The sequence below is a fragment of the Hyperolius riggenbachi genome, chromosome 6 (genome assembly GCF_040937935.1).
Source record: "Hyperolius riggenbachi isolate aHypRig1 chromosome 6, aHypRig1.pri, whole genome shotgun sequence".
Classification (NCBI taxonomy): Eukaryota; Metazoa; Chordata; class Amphibia; order Anura; family Hyperoliidae; genus Hyperolius; species Hyperolius riggenbachi.
In genome coordinates, this window is record NC_090651.1 from 129,351,534 (window position 1) to 129,364,650 (window position 13,117).

Sequence of the window (13,117 nt, forward strand, 5' to 3'; positions counted from 1 at the left end):
CGGAGCATTATCAAACGTTTATCAAACACTTTATCAAACGTTTGATAATTTACCTCATGGGTAAAATCTAATTTTGAATTCACTAAGGTGTTATAGATTTGTTGAACGTTTTATCGGTAAAACATTCGATAAATATATAACACTTTAGTGAATTTAAAATGAGATTTTACCCATGAGGTAAATTATCAAACGTTTGATAAAGTGTTTGATAAACGTTTGATAATGCTCCGTGAATTGAGGCCTAAGTTAGTCGTGGAGAGGGCTGTTATCTGACTTTTATTATCTCAACTGTAAGTGAACTGTTTTCTTTTTATCTGCTAGAGGAAAAGTCATTACTTCACAGACTGCTCTGAAAGACTTATTTTGAAAGCTTAGTGTTGTGTAATCTGCACATATTAGAGAATGATGCAATGTTAGAAAAAACACTATATACCTGAAAATAAAAGTATGAGAATATTTTCTTTGCTGCTAATCTTCTAGTAATTATTCATAGTACACAACCAATTCATTATATCATTTTTTTTTTCGCTTCAGTGTCTCTTTAAGTGTTTCCTAATTAGAAGCAGACAATGATAGAGTTAATTTACATGTACATACAGAACTCCAGGAAGCCAGCTGCTAGCCTGGCATATCTACATCTCTGACCTAATACACAGCAGATAGAAAAATGAAAATATACTCCTGTATTATCCTTAACATCATCAGCACCCCAATATATCATTACAAGGAGTGTTGCTGATTTCTACCTGTTCACAAACTATATAAGTGCCCCACCCCCATGCCCATGTACAGTGTTAAAGAATACCCGAGGTGACAAGTGACATGATTAGATAGACATGTGTATGTACAGTGCCTAGCACACAAATAACTATGCTGTGTTCCTTTTTTCTTTCTCTTTCTAAAAGAGTTAAATATCAGGTATGTAAGTGGCTGACTCAGTCCTGACTCAGACAGGAAGTGACTACAGTGTGACCCTCACTGATAAGAAATTCTATCTATAAAACACTTTCCTAGCAGAAAATGGCATCTGAGAACAGGAAAGAGATAAAAAGGGTCAATAGTTTATAGATTTTAGCTCTGGCATACTTTAATGAATGTGTCATTGAGCGAAAAAAATAAAACAGTTAAAAAAAACCTTAAAAAGTAGATTTAAACATAAAATAAAACCGTGGAATATCTTAAAAAGTCATTTTTAGGAGAAGGTAGATCGATACTTTTGTTTATTTCATTAGTTTATTTTCGCCTCGGGTGTCCTTTAAATGCTCAACTATCCGCCGGCACAACTCCTAGCCTCCTTTGGTGTCCGGCATCACAGCAAGTGCCTGTTCCACGTGACACTGGCGCATATTGTGACATAACTACATGCACCGAGCCACGTGTTAAAGGCATTTTCGGTGATGCCGAACCCCAGAGAAGGCCAGGAGTCAAGCCGGCAGAATGGTGAGCTTTACACTGAGCATGGGCACAGGGGAGGAACTTATACACTTGGGGGTTGTCCCAGAAGGCGGCGGGACAACCTAGGACGATTTCCAATAGATTACGTGCTGAAATCTACTGGCAATCGCTGTGCACTGTGCAGTCAGGCAATAGATCCCTCTCTGATCAGATTCAATGCGAGAGGGATCTATCAAATAGTCGATCTGCCCATAGATCAAGTAATGTATGGCAAGCCTAACTGCCAGAACAGTGTGCTCATGAGTAGGCTTGCCGCCGACACTTTCTGCTTAACACTAACCTACCCTACCCGGTGCCTAAAACTAACGTCCCTGCATCCTTGACCTACCCTATCTAGTGCATAAAACTACCCTCCACCCATCCCATGGTTTACCTACCCTATACTGTGCCTAAAACTTCCCTCCACCCATTCCATGCCTAACCTACCCTATCCTGTGCCTAAAACTACCCTTCACTCATCGTATGCCTAATCTACCCTATCCCTGAACTACACTCCACCCACCCCATGCCTAACCTACCTTCTAACCTGTGCCTAAAACTACCCTCCATACCTCTAGAGCCTAACCTACCCTATGTCTAAACTACCTTCCACCAATCCCATCCCTAACCTACCCTGTGCCTTAACCACCCTGGCGTTCTGATTAAATCGCCAGGGTGGCTGCGGGAGGGTTTTTTTTTAAATAAAAAAAAAACTATTTCATGCAGCCAACTGAAAGTTGGCTGCATGAAAGCCCACTAGAGGGCGCTCCGGAGGCGATCTTCCGATCGCCTCCGGCGCCCAGAATAAACAAGGAAGGCCGCAATGAGCGGCCTTCCTTGTTTTGCTTATATCGTCGCCATAGCGACGAGCGGAGTGACGTCATCGACGTCAGCCGACGTCCTGACGTCAGCCGCCTCCGATCCAGCCCTTAGCGCTGGCCGGAACTTTTTGTTCCGGCTACGCTGGGCTCAGGCGGCTGGGGGGACCCTCTTTCGCCGCTGCTCGCGGCGGATCGCCGCAGAGCGGCGGCGATCAGGCAGCACACGCGGCTGGCAAAGTGCCGGCTGCGTGTGCTGCTTTTTATTTGATGTAAATCGGCCCAGCAGGGCCTGAGCGGCAGCCTCCGGCGGTGTTGGACGAGCTGAGCTCGTCCAGACCGCTCAGGTGGTTAATCTACGCTCCACCCATCTCACGCCTAATCTACCCCATCCTGTGTCTAAAACTATCCTCCACCCACCCTATGCCTAACCTATTCTATCCTGTACCTAAAACTACCCTCCATCCATCCCATGCCTAATCTACCCTATTCTGTGCCTAAAACTACCGTCCACCCACCCCATGCCTAGTTTACTCTATCCTGAACCTAAAATTACCCTTCACCAATCCTGTGCCTAACACTAACCTCCCCTCTGCCTATAACACTAACCTTTTTCTATAGCAGCACTGGGCAAACTACGGCTCGTGGGCTGTACATCCGTCTCGCCGATAGGCAACAGATCCCTCTCTTTCCCCTCTCCCTCCCTGCAGAGTCGCGAGTGGGCAATTAGCAGAGGTTAAAACTCACCGCTTCCTGCGTCACGTCTCCAGGGCAACAGGGCATCACGTGACACGCCGTTGGAAAAACGTGTTGCCATGGAGATGCGACACAGGAAGTGGTAAGTAGGTGAGTTTTAACCCCCACTGATCGCCCGCTTGTGACTCTGCAGGGAGGGAGGAATGTTAGGAATGCGGCCCGCGGTCTGCAAAATGAGGCCCAGGCCACACAAAATTTGCCGAGACCTGTTCTATAGGATGCAAATTCTGATAGATTGCAAAAAAATTAGCGGGCGTCGAAATTACCTGGTTCGCTGTGTTTGACCATGCCCTCCTTCTTTACAATACAGTAGAATCTCATTATAGTAAGCTCTGGCTATAGTAAACTCAATCCTCAGGTCCAGACCATGCACCTGTGTGATTACACAATGTATGACCAATCCTGATAAAGTAAATGTTTATATTGTAAACTGGATTTGGGATATGCCTCAACCTCCTGATATGACAGACGCTTTTTAGCACCATGACATTTGAGTAAAACACACACCTCAACCACATCAGTGCTAAAGACATATTTACATTTTTCCAAACAATTTTTTTAGAGCTTAGTAGATCAGTCTGAAAACTGGGACACAAAAAGAGGAAAGAGGGACAAGAGGATTTTAATCTGTAACATTGACAGTTGGATGTTACTGTATGCCAAATGGTGCTGGCCAGACTTTTTCATGGGTGTGAACTGTAATGTGCAAACCAGGACAATGGTGTGGTAACATTTATATGCAGAGTGAGGAGGTCCTGACTGACAGCTCCTACGTCATCACACTAGTCAGCATGGATCTCACACTGATGATACACATTACCTCGCACGTGCTCTGTGTGTAAAGAGGCAGCAGTGACGTGATACACCGGACCGCTCTGCTCCAATTCCCGCTCATTCACCTGCACAAGTCCCCGCCCACTCACCTGCCCACGCAGTTCTCCAGCACGGAGCTCTTTCCCGCGCTCTGCCCTCCCACCACAGCTATCTGCGGCAGGTCCAGGTGGCAGCTTTGCCCGATGGCACTGAAGGCGTCCTGCAGCCGGTTCACCAGCGGGATCAGCTCCTGCATGTCCTGGTTGCTCATTACTGGCAGCTGGTTCAGCGGTTATCCTTGTCTTGGTGATATTGAGTAGCGCGGAGTACCGACCACCTGACTTCTCCGTGCAGCAAGCGCTGACTATGGAAGCAATATAAGCGTCTCCCTGCTGGGAGCTCCCCCTGCTGGCAGCAGTGTTCGGTGCTGCATAGCCTGCGTGGGACATGGAAGATACTGTTGCATCTTGCCTTGCTTGTTTTGAGCTGGTGGTAGTCTGCACTTGTTTTGGGTAGATGCACGTTTTAGGGGCGTAAATTGCTTTAATCCATTTTATACCAAACGTACAACATAAAATTAATCTGATTGACACCTTTAAAGTATTATTTTATTTAATAAACAAGCGCTGTGCCTTTTAACATAGCAATGACTGAAGCAAGCAAAAAACACAGAATAGGCCCCTCCCATGGAGGATTGACTTCTTCGCAGTGGGAGGGACGAGTACTTAAAGAAAACCTGAACTGAAAATTAAAAGTCAAAATAAACATACACAAGTCATACTTCCCTCCCGTGTAGTCTACTCCTCAATCTATTTTTCCTCTCCTACATCCTGTTTGTCCACTGTGATCAAGGGAATTCTCCGTCCTCCATTTTGAAAATGGCTAGTACCCCATAACCGCTTCCTGGTCAGCACACTGTTAAACTGTAACATTGCCCACTTGAGCCATAGGGAAACATGCACACATCAGTTCTTCTCTCAGCTATAACTGACAGCAACTGATATATAACTGACAACAACTGATATATTTCAGTTCTGACAAAATGTTGTCAGAACTGGAAGGGATCACTGTAAGAAGAAAATGGTGAGCTTCTGAGAGGAACTGATGGCAAGGTAACTATGTAATGTTCATTTGAAGTTACCTCATGTGTTTATTTTAAATAATTTTACTCAGTACAGGTTCTCTTTAACCACTTAAGGACCAGAGCCTTTTTCTCCATTCAGACCACTGCAGCTTTCACGGTTTATTGCTCGGTCATACAACCTACCACCTAAAGGAATTTTACCTCCTTTTCTTGTCACTAATACAGCTTTCTTTTGCTGCTATTTGATTGCTGCTGCGAGTTTTAGTTTTTATTATATTCATCAAAAAAGACATGAATTTTGGCAAAAAAATGACTTTTTTAACTTGCTGTGCTGACATTTTTCAAATAAAGTAAAATTTCCTATACATTTGAGCGCGAAAGTTATTCTGCTACATGTCTTTGATAAAAAAAAAAAACATTCAGTGTATATTTATTGGATTGGGTAAAAGTTATAGCGTTTACAAACTATGGTGCCAAAAGTGAATTTTCCCATTTTCAAGCATCTCTGACTTTTCTGCGCACCTGTCAGGTTTCATGAGGGGCTAAAATTCCAGGATAGTACAAATACCCCCCAAATGACCCCATTTTGGAAAGAAGACATCCCAAAGTATTCAGTGAGAGGCATGGTGAGTTCATAGAAGATTTTATTTTTTGTCACAAGTTAGCGGAAAATGACACTTTCTGACAAAAAAAAGAAAAAAAAAAGTTTCCATTTCTTCTAACTTGCGACAAAAAAAAATGAAATCTGCCACGGACTCACTATGCTCCTCTCTGAATACCTTGAAGTGTCTACTTTCCAAAATGGGGTCATTTGTGGGGTGTGTTCACTGTCCTGGCATTTTGGGGGGTGCCTAATTGTAAGCACCCCTGTAAAGCCTAAAGATGCTCATTGGAATTTTGGCCCCTTAGCGCAGTTAGGCTGCAAAAAAGTGCCACACATGTGGTATTGCCGTACTCAGGAGAAGTAGTATAATGTGTTTTGGGGTGTATTTTTACACATACCCATGCTGGGTGGGAGAAATATCTCCGTAAATGACAATTGTTTAATTTTTTTTACACACAATTGTCTATTTATAGAGATATTTCTCCCACTCAGCATGGGTATGTGGAAAAATACACCCCAAAACACATTATACTACTTCTCCTGAGTACGGCGATACCGCATGTGTGGCACTTTTTTGCACCCTAACTGCGCTAAGGGGCCCAAAGTTCAATGAGTACCTTTAGGATTTCACAGGTCATTTTGAGAAATTTCGTTTCAAGACTACTCCTCACGGTTTAGGGCCCCTAAAATGCCAGGACAGTATAGGAACCCCACAAATGACCCCATTTTAGAAAGAAGACACCCCAAGGTATTCCGTTAGGAGGATGGTGAGTTCATAGAAGATTTTTTTTTTTTTGTCACAAGTTAGCGGAAATTGATTTAAATTGTTTTTTTTTCACAAAGTGTCATTTTCCGCTAACTTGTGACAAAAAATAAAATCTTCTATGAACTCACCATACTCCTAACGGAATAACTTGGGGTGTCTTCTTTCTAAAATGGGGTCATTTGTGGGGTTCCTATACTGCCCTGACATTTTAGGGGCCCTAAACCGTGAGGAGTAGTCTTGAAACCAAATGTCGCAAAATGACCTGTGAAATCCTAAAGGTACTCATTGGACTTTGGGCCTCTTAGCGCACTTAGGGTGCAAAAAAGTGCCACACATGTGGTACCGCCGTACTCAGGAGAAGTAGTATAATGTGTTTTGGGGTGTATTTTTACACATACCCATGCTGGGTGGGAGAAATATCTCTGTAAATGACAATTGTTTGATTTTTTTTACACACAATTGTCCATTTACAGAGAGATTTCTCCCACCCAGCATGGGTATGTGTAAAAATACACTCCAAAACACAATATACTACTTCTTCTGAGTATGGCGATACCACATGTGTGACACTTTTTTGCAACCTAGGTGCGCTAAGGGGCCTAACGTCCTATTCACAGGTCATTTTGAGGCATTTGGATTCTAGACTACTGCTCACGGTTTAGGGCCCCTAAAATGCCAGGGCAGTATAGGAACCCCACAAGTGACCTCATTTTAGAAAGAAGACACCCCAAGGTATTCTGTTAGGAGTATGGTGAGTTCATAGAAGATTTTTTTTTTGTCACAAGTTAGCGGAAAATGACACTTTGTGAAAAAAAAAACAATACATATCAATTTCCGCTAACTTGTGACAAAAAATAAAATCTTCTATGAACTCATCATACACCTAACAGAATACCTTGGGGTGTCTTCTTTCTAAAATGGGGTTACTTGTGGGGTTCCTATACTGCCCTGGCATTTTAGGGGCCCTAAACCGTGAGGAATAGTCTTGAACCCAAATGTCTCAAAATAACCTGTGAAATCCTAAAGGTACTCATTGGACCTTGGGCCCCTTAGCACAGTTAGGCTGCAAAAAAGTGTCACACATGTGGTATCGCCGTACTCAGAAGAAGTAGTATAATGTGTTTTGTGGTGTATTTTTACATATAACCATGCTGGGTGGGAGAAATATCTCTGTAAATGACACATTTTTGATTTTTTTTACACACAATTGTCCATTTACAGAGAGATTTCTCCCACCCAGCATGGGTATGTGTAAAAATACACCACAAAACACATTATACTTCTTCTCCTGAGTATGGCGATACCACATGTGTGACACTTTTTTGCAGCCTAGGTGCGCTAAGGGGCCCAACGTCCTATTCACAGGTCATTTTGAGGCATTTGTTTTCTAGACTACTCCTCACGGTTTAGGGCCCCTAAAATGCCAGGGCAGTATAGGAACCCCACAAGTGACCCCATTTTAGAAAGAAGACACCCCAAGGTATTCCGTTAGGGGTATGGTGAGTTCATAGAAGATTTTATTTTTTGTCACGAGTTAGTGAAAAATGACACTTTGTGAAAAAAACAATAAAAATCCAATTTCCGCTAACTTTTGACAAAAAATAAAATCTTCTATGAACTCATCATACACCTAACAGAATACCTTGGGGTGTCTTCTTTCTAAAATGGGGTCACTTGTGGGGTTCCTATACTGCCCTGGCATTTTACGGGCCCAAAACTGTGAGTAGTCTGGAAACCAAATTTCTCAAAATGACTGTTCAGGGGTATAAGCATCTGCAAATTTTGATGACAGGTGGTCTATGAGGGGGCAAATTTTGTGGAACCGGTCATAAGCAGGGTGGCCTCTTAGATGACAGGATGTTTTGGGCCTGATCTGATGGATAGGAGTGCTAGGGGGGTGACAGGAGGTGATTGATGGGTGTCTCAGGGGGCGGTTAGAGGGGAAAATAGATGCAATCAATGCACTGGGGAGGTGATCGGAAGGGGGTCTGAGGGGGATCTGAGGGTTTGGCCGAGTGATCAGGAGCCCACACAGGGCAAATTAGGGCCTGATCTGATGGGTAGGTGTGCTAGGGGGTGACAGGAGGTGATTGATGGGTGTCTCAAGGTGTGATTAGAGGGGGGAAATAGATGCAAGCAATGCACTAGCGAGGTGATCAGGGCTGGGGTCTGAGGACGTTCTGAGGTGTGGGCGGGTGATTGGGTGCCCGCAAGGGGCAGATTAGGGTCTAATCTGATGGGTAACCATGACAGGTGGTGAAAGGGGGTGATTGATGGGTAATTAGTGGGTGTTTAGAGGAGAGAAGAGATGTAAACACTGCACTTGGGAGGTGATCTGATGTCGGATCTGCGGGCGATCTATTGGTGTGGGTGGGTGATCAGATTGCCCGCAAGGGGCAGGTTAGGGGCTGATTGATGGGTGGCAGTGACAGGTGGTGATTGATGGGTGGCAGTGACAGGGGGTGATTGATAGGTGATTGACAGGTGATCAGTGGGTTATTACAGGGAATAACAGATGTAAATATTGCACTGGCGAATTGATAAGGGGGGGGTCTGAGGGCAATCTGAGCGTGTGGGCGGGTGATTGGGTGCCCGCAAGGGGCAGATTAGGGTCTAATCTGATGGGTAACAGTGACAGGTGGTGATAGGTGGTGATTGATGGGTAATTAGTGGGTGTTTAGAGGAGAGAAGAGATGTATACACTGCACTTGGGAGGTGATCTGATGTCGGATCTGCGGGCGATCTATTGGTGTGGGTGGGTGATCAGATTGCCCGCAAGGGGCAGGTTAGGGGCTGATTGATTGGTGGCAGTGACAGGGGGTGATTGATGGGTGGCAGTGACAGGGGGTGATTGATAGGTGATTGACAGGTGATCAGTGGGTTATTACAGGGAATAACAGATGTAAATATTGCACTGGCGAATTGATAAGGGGGGGTCTGAGGGCAATCTGAGCGTGTGGGCGGGTGATTGGGTGCCCGCAAGGGGTAGATTAGGGTCTAATCTGATGGGTAACAGTGATAGGGGGTGATTGATGGGTAATTAGTGGGTGTTTAGAGGAGAGAAGAGATGTAAACACTGCACTTGGGAGGTGATCTGATGTCGGATCTGCGGGCGATCTATTGGTGTGGGTGGGTGATCAGATTGCCCGCAAGGGGCAGGTTATGGGCTGATTGATGGGTAGCAGTGACAGGGGGTGATTGACGGGTGATTGACGGGTGATTGACAGGTGATTGACAGGTGATCAGGGGGGATAGATGCATATAGTACACGGGGGGGGGGGGGGGTCTGGGGAGAATCTGAGGGGTGGGGGGGTGATCAGGAGGGGGCAGTGGGCAGGGGGGGGGATAAAAAAAATAGCGTTGACAGATAGTGAGAAGGAGTGATTGATGGGTGATTAGGGGGGTGACTGGGTGCAAACAGTGGTCTGGGGGGTGGGCAGGGGGGGGTCTGAGGGGTGCTGTGGGCGATCAGGGGGCAGGGGGGGGAAATCAGTGTGCTTGGGTGCAGACTAGGGTGGCTGCAGCCTGCCCTGGTGGTCCCTCGGACACTGGGACCACCAGGGCAGGAGGCAGCCAGTATAATAGGCTTTGTATACATTACAAAGCCTATTATACATATGTGCAGCGGCGATCCGGGTGCTAGTAACCCGCCGGTATTCCGAACGGCCGGCGGGTTACTACGAGCGGTGGGCGGAGCGAGTCCCCGGCGGCTGATCGCGTCACGAATGACGCGATCGCCGCATAGCCACTCCCGCAGCCGCCCCCGCCGATGGGCGTATTGCGGTCGTTTGGGCCCGGACTTTGCCGCCGCCCATCGGCTGGGGGCGGTCCTCAAGTGGTTAATAGGTTGCATGCAAGCTGTTAATGGAAACCAACATCCTCCTCTAGTGGTAGACAGGTCATGTGTATGCTCGGTGTGTATTCGACCCCACAAGTGGGGCTTGCACTCTTTTGCAGGTAGGCACTAGTCTGTTTTTAAGTAGCGCTGCTCATTTCCTTGCTATGTACTAATGTAATTCGTTTTTGGTCAGCTGCTCCCACTTAACAGCTATGCTTTTGGTGTATATGCAGAGCTTCTGTTTGGGTTCAAGGTGCGTTTGTAGTTCCTGGGGGGGCTCAGCGCATCTCTGATGGAGACCATTCGGAGGCGGCCTGGTGTTGCGATGGTCCACCTTTTGCACATCTAGACTAGAGACTGAAATACTTGCCCATTCTTCTTTGCAAAACAGCTCCAGCTCAGTCTGGACTTTGACTGGGTCATTCTAACACATGGATATGTTTTATTTTTAAACCATTCCATTGTTGCCCTGGCTTAAAGTGGATCCAAATTAAAAATACAAGATTTCAGAACTAAAATCTATTTTCTAAATTATAATAATAAATAGCGGCCTTTTTTCAGCTGCATGATGACAAATATAAAATATTTTACATTTATTGGAGGAACCCCTCTCTTCCTTTCATATTGCCGGGACATAATCCGGCAAATTGGTGGAGTAGGTGGTGTCCGACAAAGGAGGAATTGCTAATGGCTACCACCTGTATAACCCTAGTTATGAAAAGAGAAGGGTGAAAAGCATGCACTGAAATGCTCATAGGCTTGAAGGAGTGTTTATTTATCTTTGTATGTGTCAGAGTGGTGCAACTAAATAATTTGAATTAAAAAAATGTTTGGTTTGGGTCCGCTTTAATGTTTAGGGTCGTTGTCCTGCTATAAAGTGAACCTCCGCCCCAGTCTCAAGTCTTTTGCAGACTCCAAGAGGTTTTCTTCCAAGATTGCCCTGTATTTGGCTCCATCCATCTTCCCATCTCCTCTGACCAGCTTCCCTGTCCCTGCTGAAGAGAAGCACCCCCAGAGCATGATGCTGCCACCACATTTGACAGTGGGGATGGTGTGTTCAGAGTGATGTGCAGTGTTCGTTTTCTGCCACACATAGCGGTTTGCATTTTGGCCAAAAAGTTTGGTCTCATCTGACCAGAGCACCTTCTTCCACGTTTGCTGTGTCCCCCACGACTTGTGGCAAACTGCAAACGGGACTTCTTATGCTTTTCTGTTTACAATGGCTTTCTTCTTGCCACTCTTCCATAAAGGCCAACTTTGTGCAGTGCACAACTAATAGTTGTCCTATGGACAGATTCCCCCACCTGAGCTGTAGACTTCTGCAGCTCGTCCAGAGTCACCATGGGCCTTTTGACTGCATTTCTGATCAGCACTCTCCTTGTTCGGCCTGTGAGTTTAGGTGGACGGCCTTCTCTTGGTAGGTTTACGGTTGTGCCATACTCCTTCCATTTCTGAATGATCGCTTGAACAGTGCTCCGTGGGCTGTTCAAGGTTTTGGAAATCTTTTTGTAGCCTAAGCCTGCTTTAAATTTCTCAATAACTTTATCCCTGACCTGTCTGGTATGTTCTTTGGACTTCATGGTGTTGTTGCTCCCAATATTCTCTTAGACAACCTCTGAGACCGTCACAGAGCAGCTGTATTTGTACTGACATTAGCAGGGGTATAGCAATAGGGGGTGCAGAGGTTGCGACCACATCGGGGCCCTTGCAGTATTAGCTCTTTATTGGTCCTGTGCTCATAATCATCACTTCTATAGATACTTTGAATAGTGGTAATTATTAACAAACTGCTCCCCATACCCTTCTTGCACCTCTGACACTGTAGTTGCCATTAGCAGGTTTTGGTGCGCCGTATCAATTGTTATGTATAGAGTGCTTGGGGGGCCCCAATGTAAAACTTGCATCGGGGCCCATAGCTCCTTAGCTACGCCCCTGGATTAATTACACACAGGTGCACTCTATTTAGTCATTAGCACTCATCAGGCAATGTCTATGGGCAACTGACTGCACTCAGACCAAAGGGGGCTGAATAATTACGCACACCCCACGTTGCAGTTATTTATTTGTAACAAATGTTTGGAATCATGTATGATTTTCATTGCACTTCTCATGTGTACACCACTTTGTATTGGTCTTTCACGTGGAATTCCAATAAAATTGGTTCATGTTTGTGGCAGTAATATGGCAAAATGTGGAAAACTTCAAGGGGGCCAAATACTTTTGCAAACCACTGTATGTTCATTAGCACCACCATCGATAATTATAATTTACCCATAGTGGTCAGCGAGACATGATACTCATGTCCTGTTCTGTAGTATGGCAAGGCCGTGTTACATCCTTGCACTCTGCCAACTAGAACCAAGTTAGGACTGATTGGTGCAAGGGAACATGTGTTCTGTGCCTTTTTTTTAGCAGAATGATTGTTGTTACAACCAGTAACAGTAATCATTTTTAAAAAGTTACATGAAATTTGCAAAGTCTCAGCAGATCTTTTACCTCAGTACAGCGTTCTGAGGTGACAGGAGCTGCTGGTGAGAGACTTTGGTACTTTTTACACATATATAAAACTTGTACCCCTTACCATTCCCATTAACTCCTTTCTATCTCCTCTCCTCCTATAGTCACCGAAATAAAACACTTGTAAAAAACAAAACCCAAAGTGACAGAATTAAAAAGAGAATACATAAAATGTTACCTTAGTAACCTGGCTTTTTTAAAGTGTACCTTAGATGGTATGCATACATGGGGCTTCTTCCAGCCCCCTCCAGGCTTATTGCTCCCTACTCGTCCCCCTCAGCCAGTTGACCGCGTGCCGTCGCCAGGAGCATACGTGGCTGGGCATGCGCAGTTGGCCCTGGACCAAAGGACTTTCCGGGACCAATTGCAAAGGAACGAGGATGTGGAGGAGGATGGCATGGAAACGATAAGCCTGGAAGGGGCTGGAGGAAGCCCCAGGTATGTATAACTTTTTTTTCAAGAGAAACTACGACCAAGAATTGAACTT

General features: G+C 45.3%; 1 protein-coding gene across 14 annotated transcripts in view; it reads right to left on the minus strand.

Annotated features, from left to right (window-relative positions):
- The window catches only part of DNM3 (dynamin 3), a 629,085-nt gene extending 624,904 nt beyond the window's left edge, over positions 1 to 4,181 (minus strand). For all 14 annotated transcript variants that reach the window (XR_011022036.1, XR_011022035.1, XR_011022038.1 and 11 more), the window contains exon 1: positions 3,932 to 4,181. Coding sequence is in view for 7 of the 14 variants with exons in the window: in XM_068239888.1 (XP_068095989.1) it covers positions 3,932 to 4,092 (161 nt within the window). In the remaining 7 variants the exon portion in view is untranslated. The remainder of the gene's footprint in view (positions 1 to 3,931) is intronic.
- Positions 4,182 to 13,117: the final 8,936 nt, after the last annotated feature.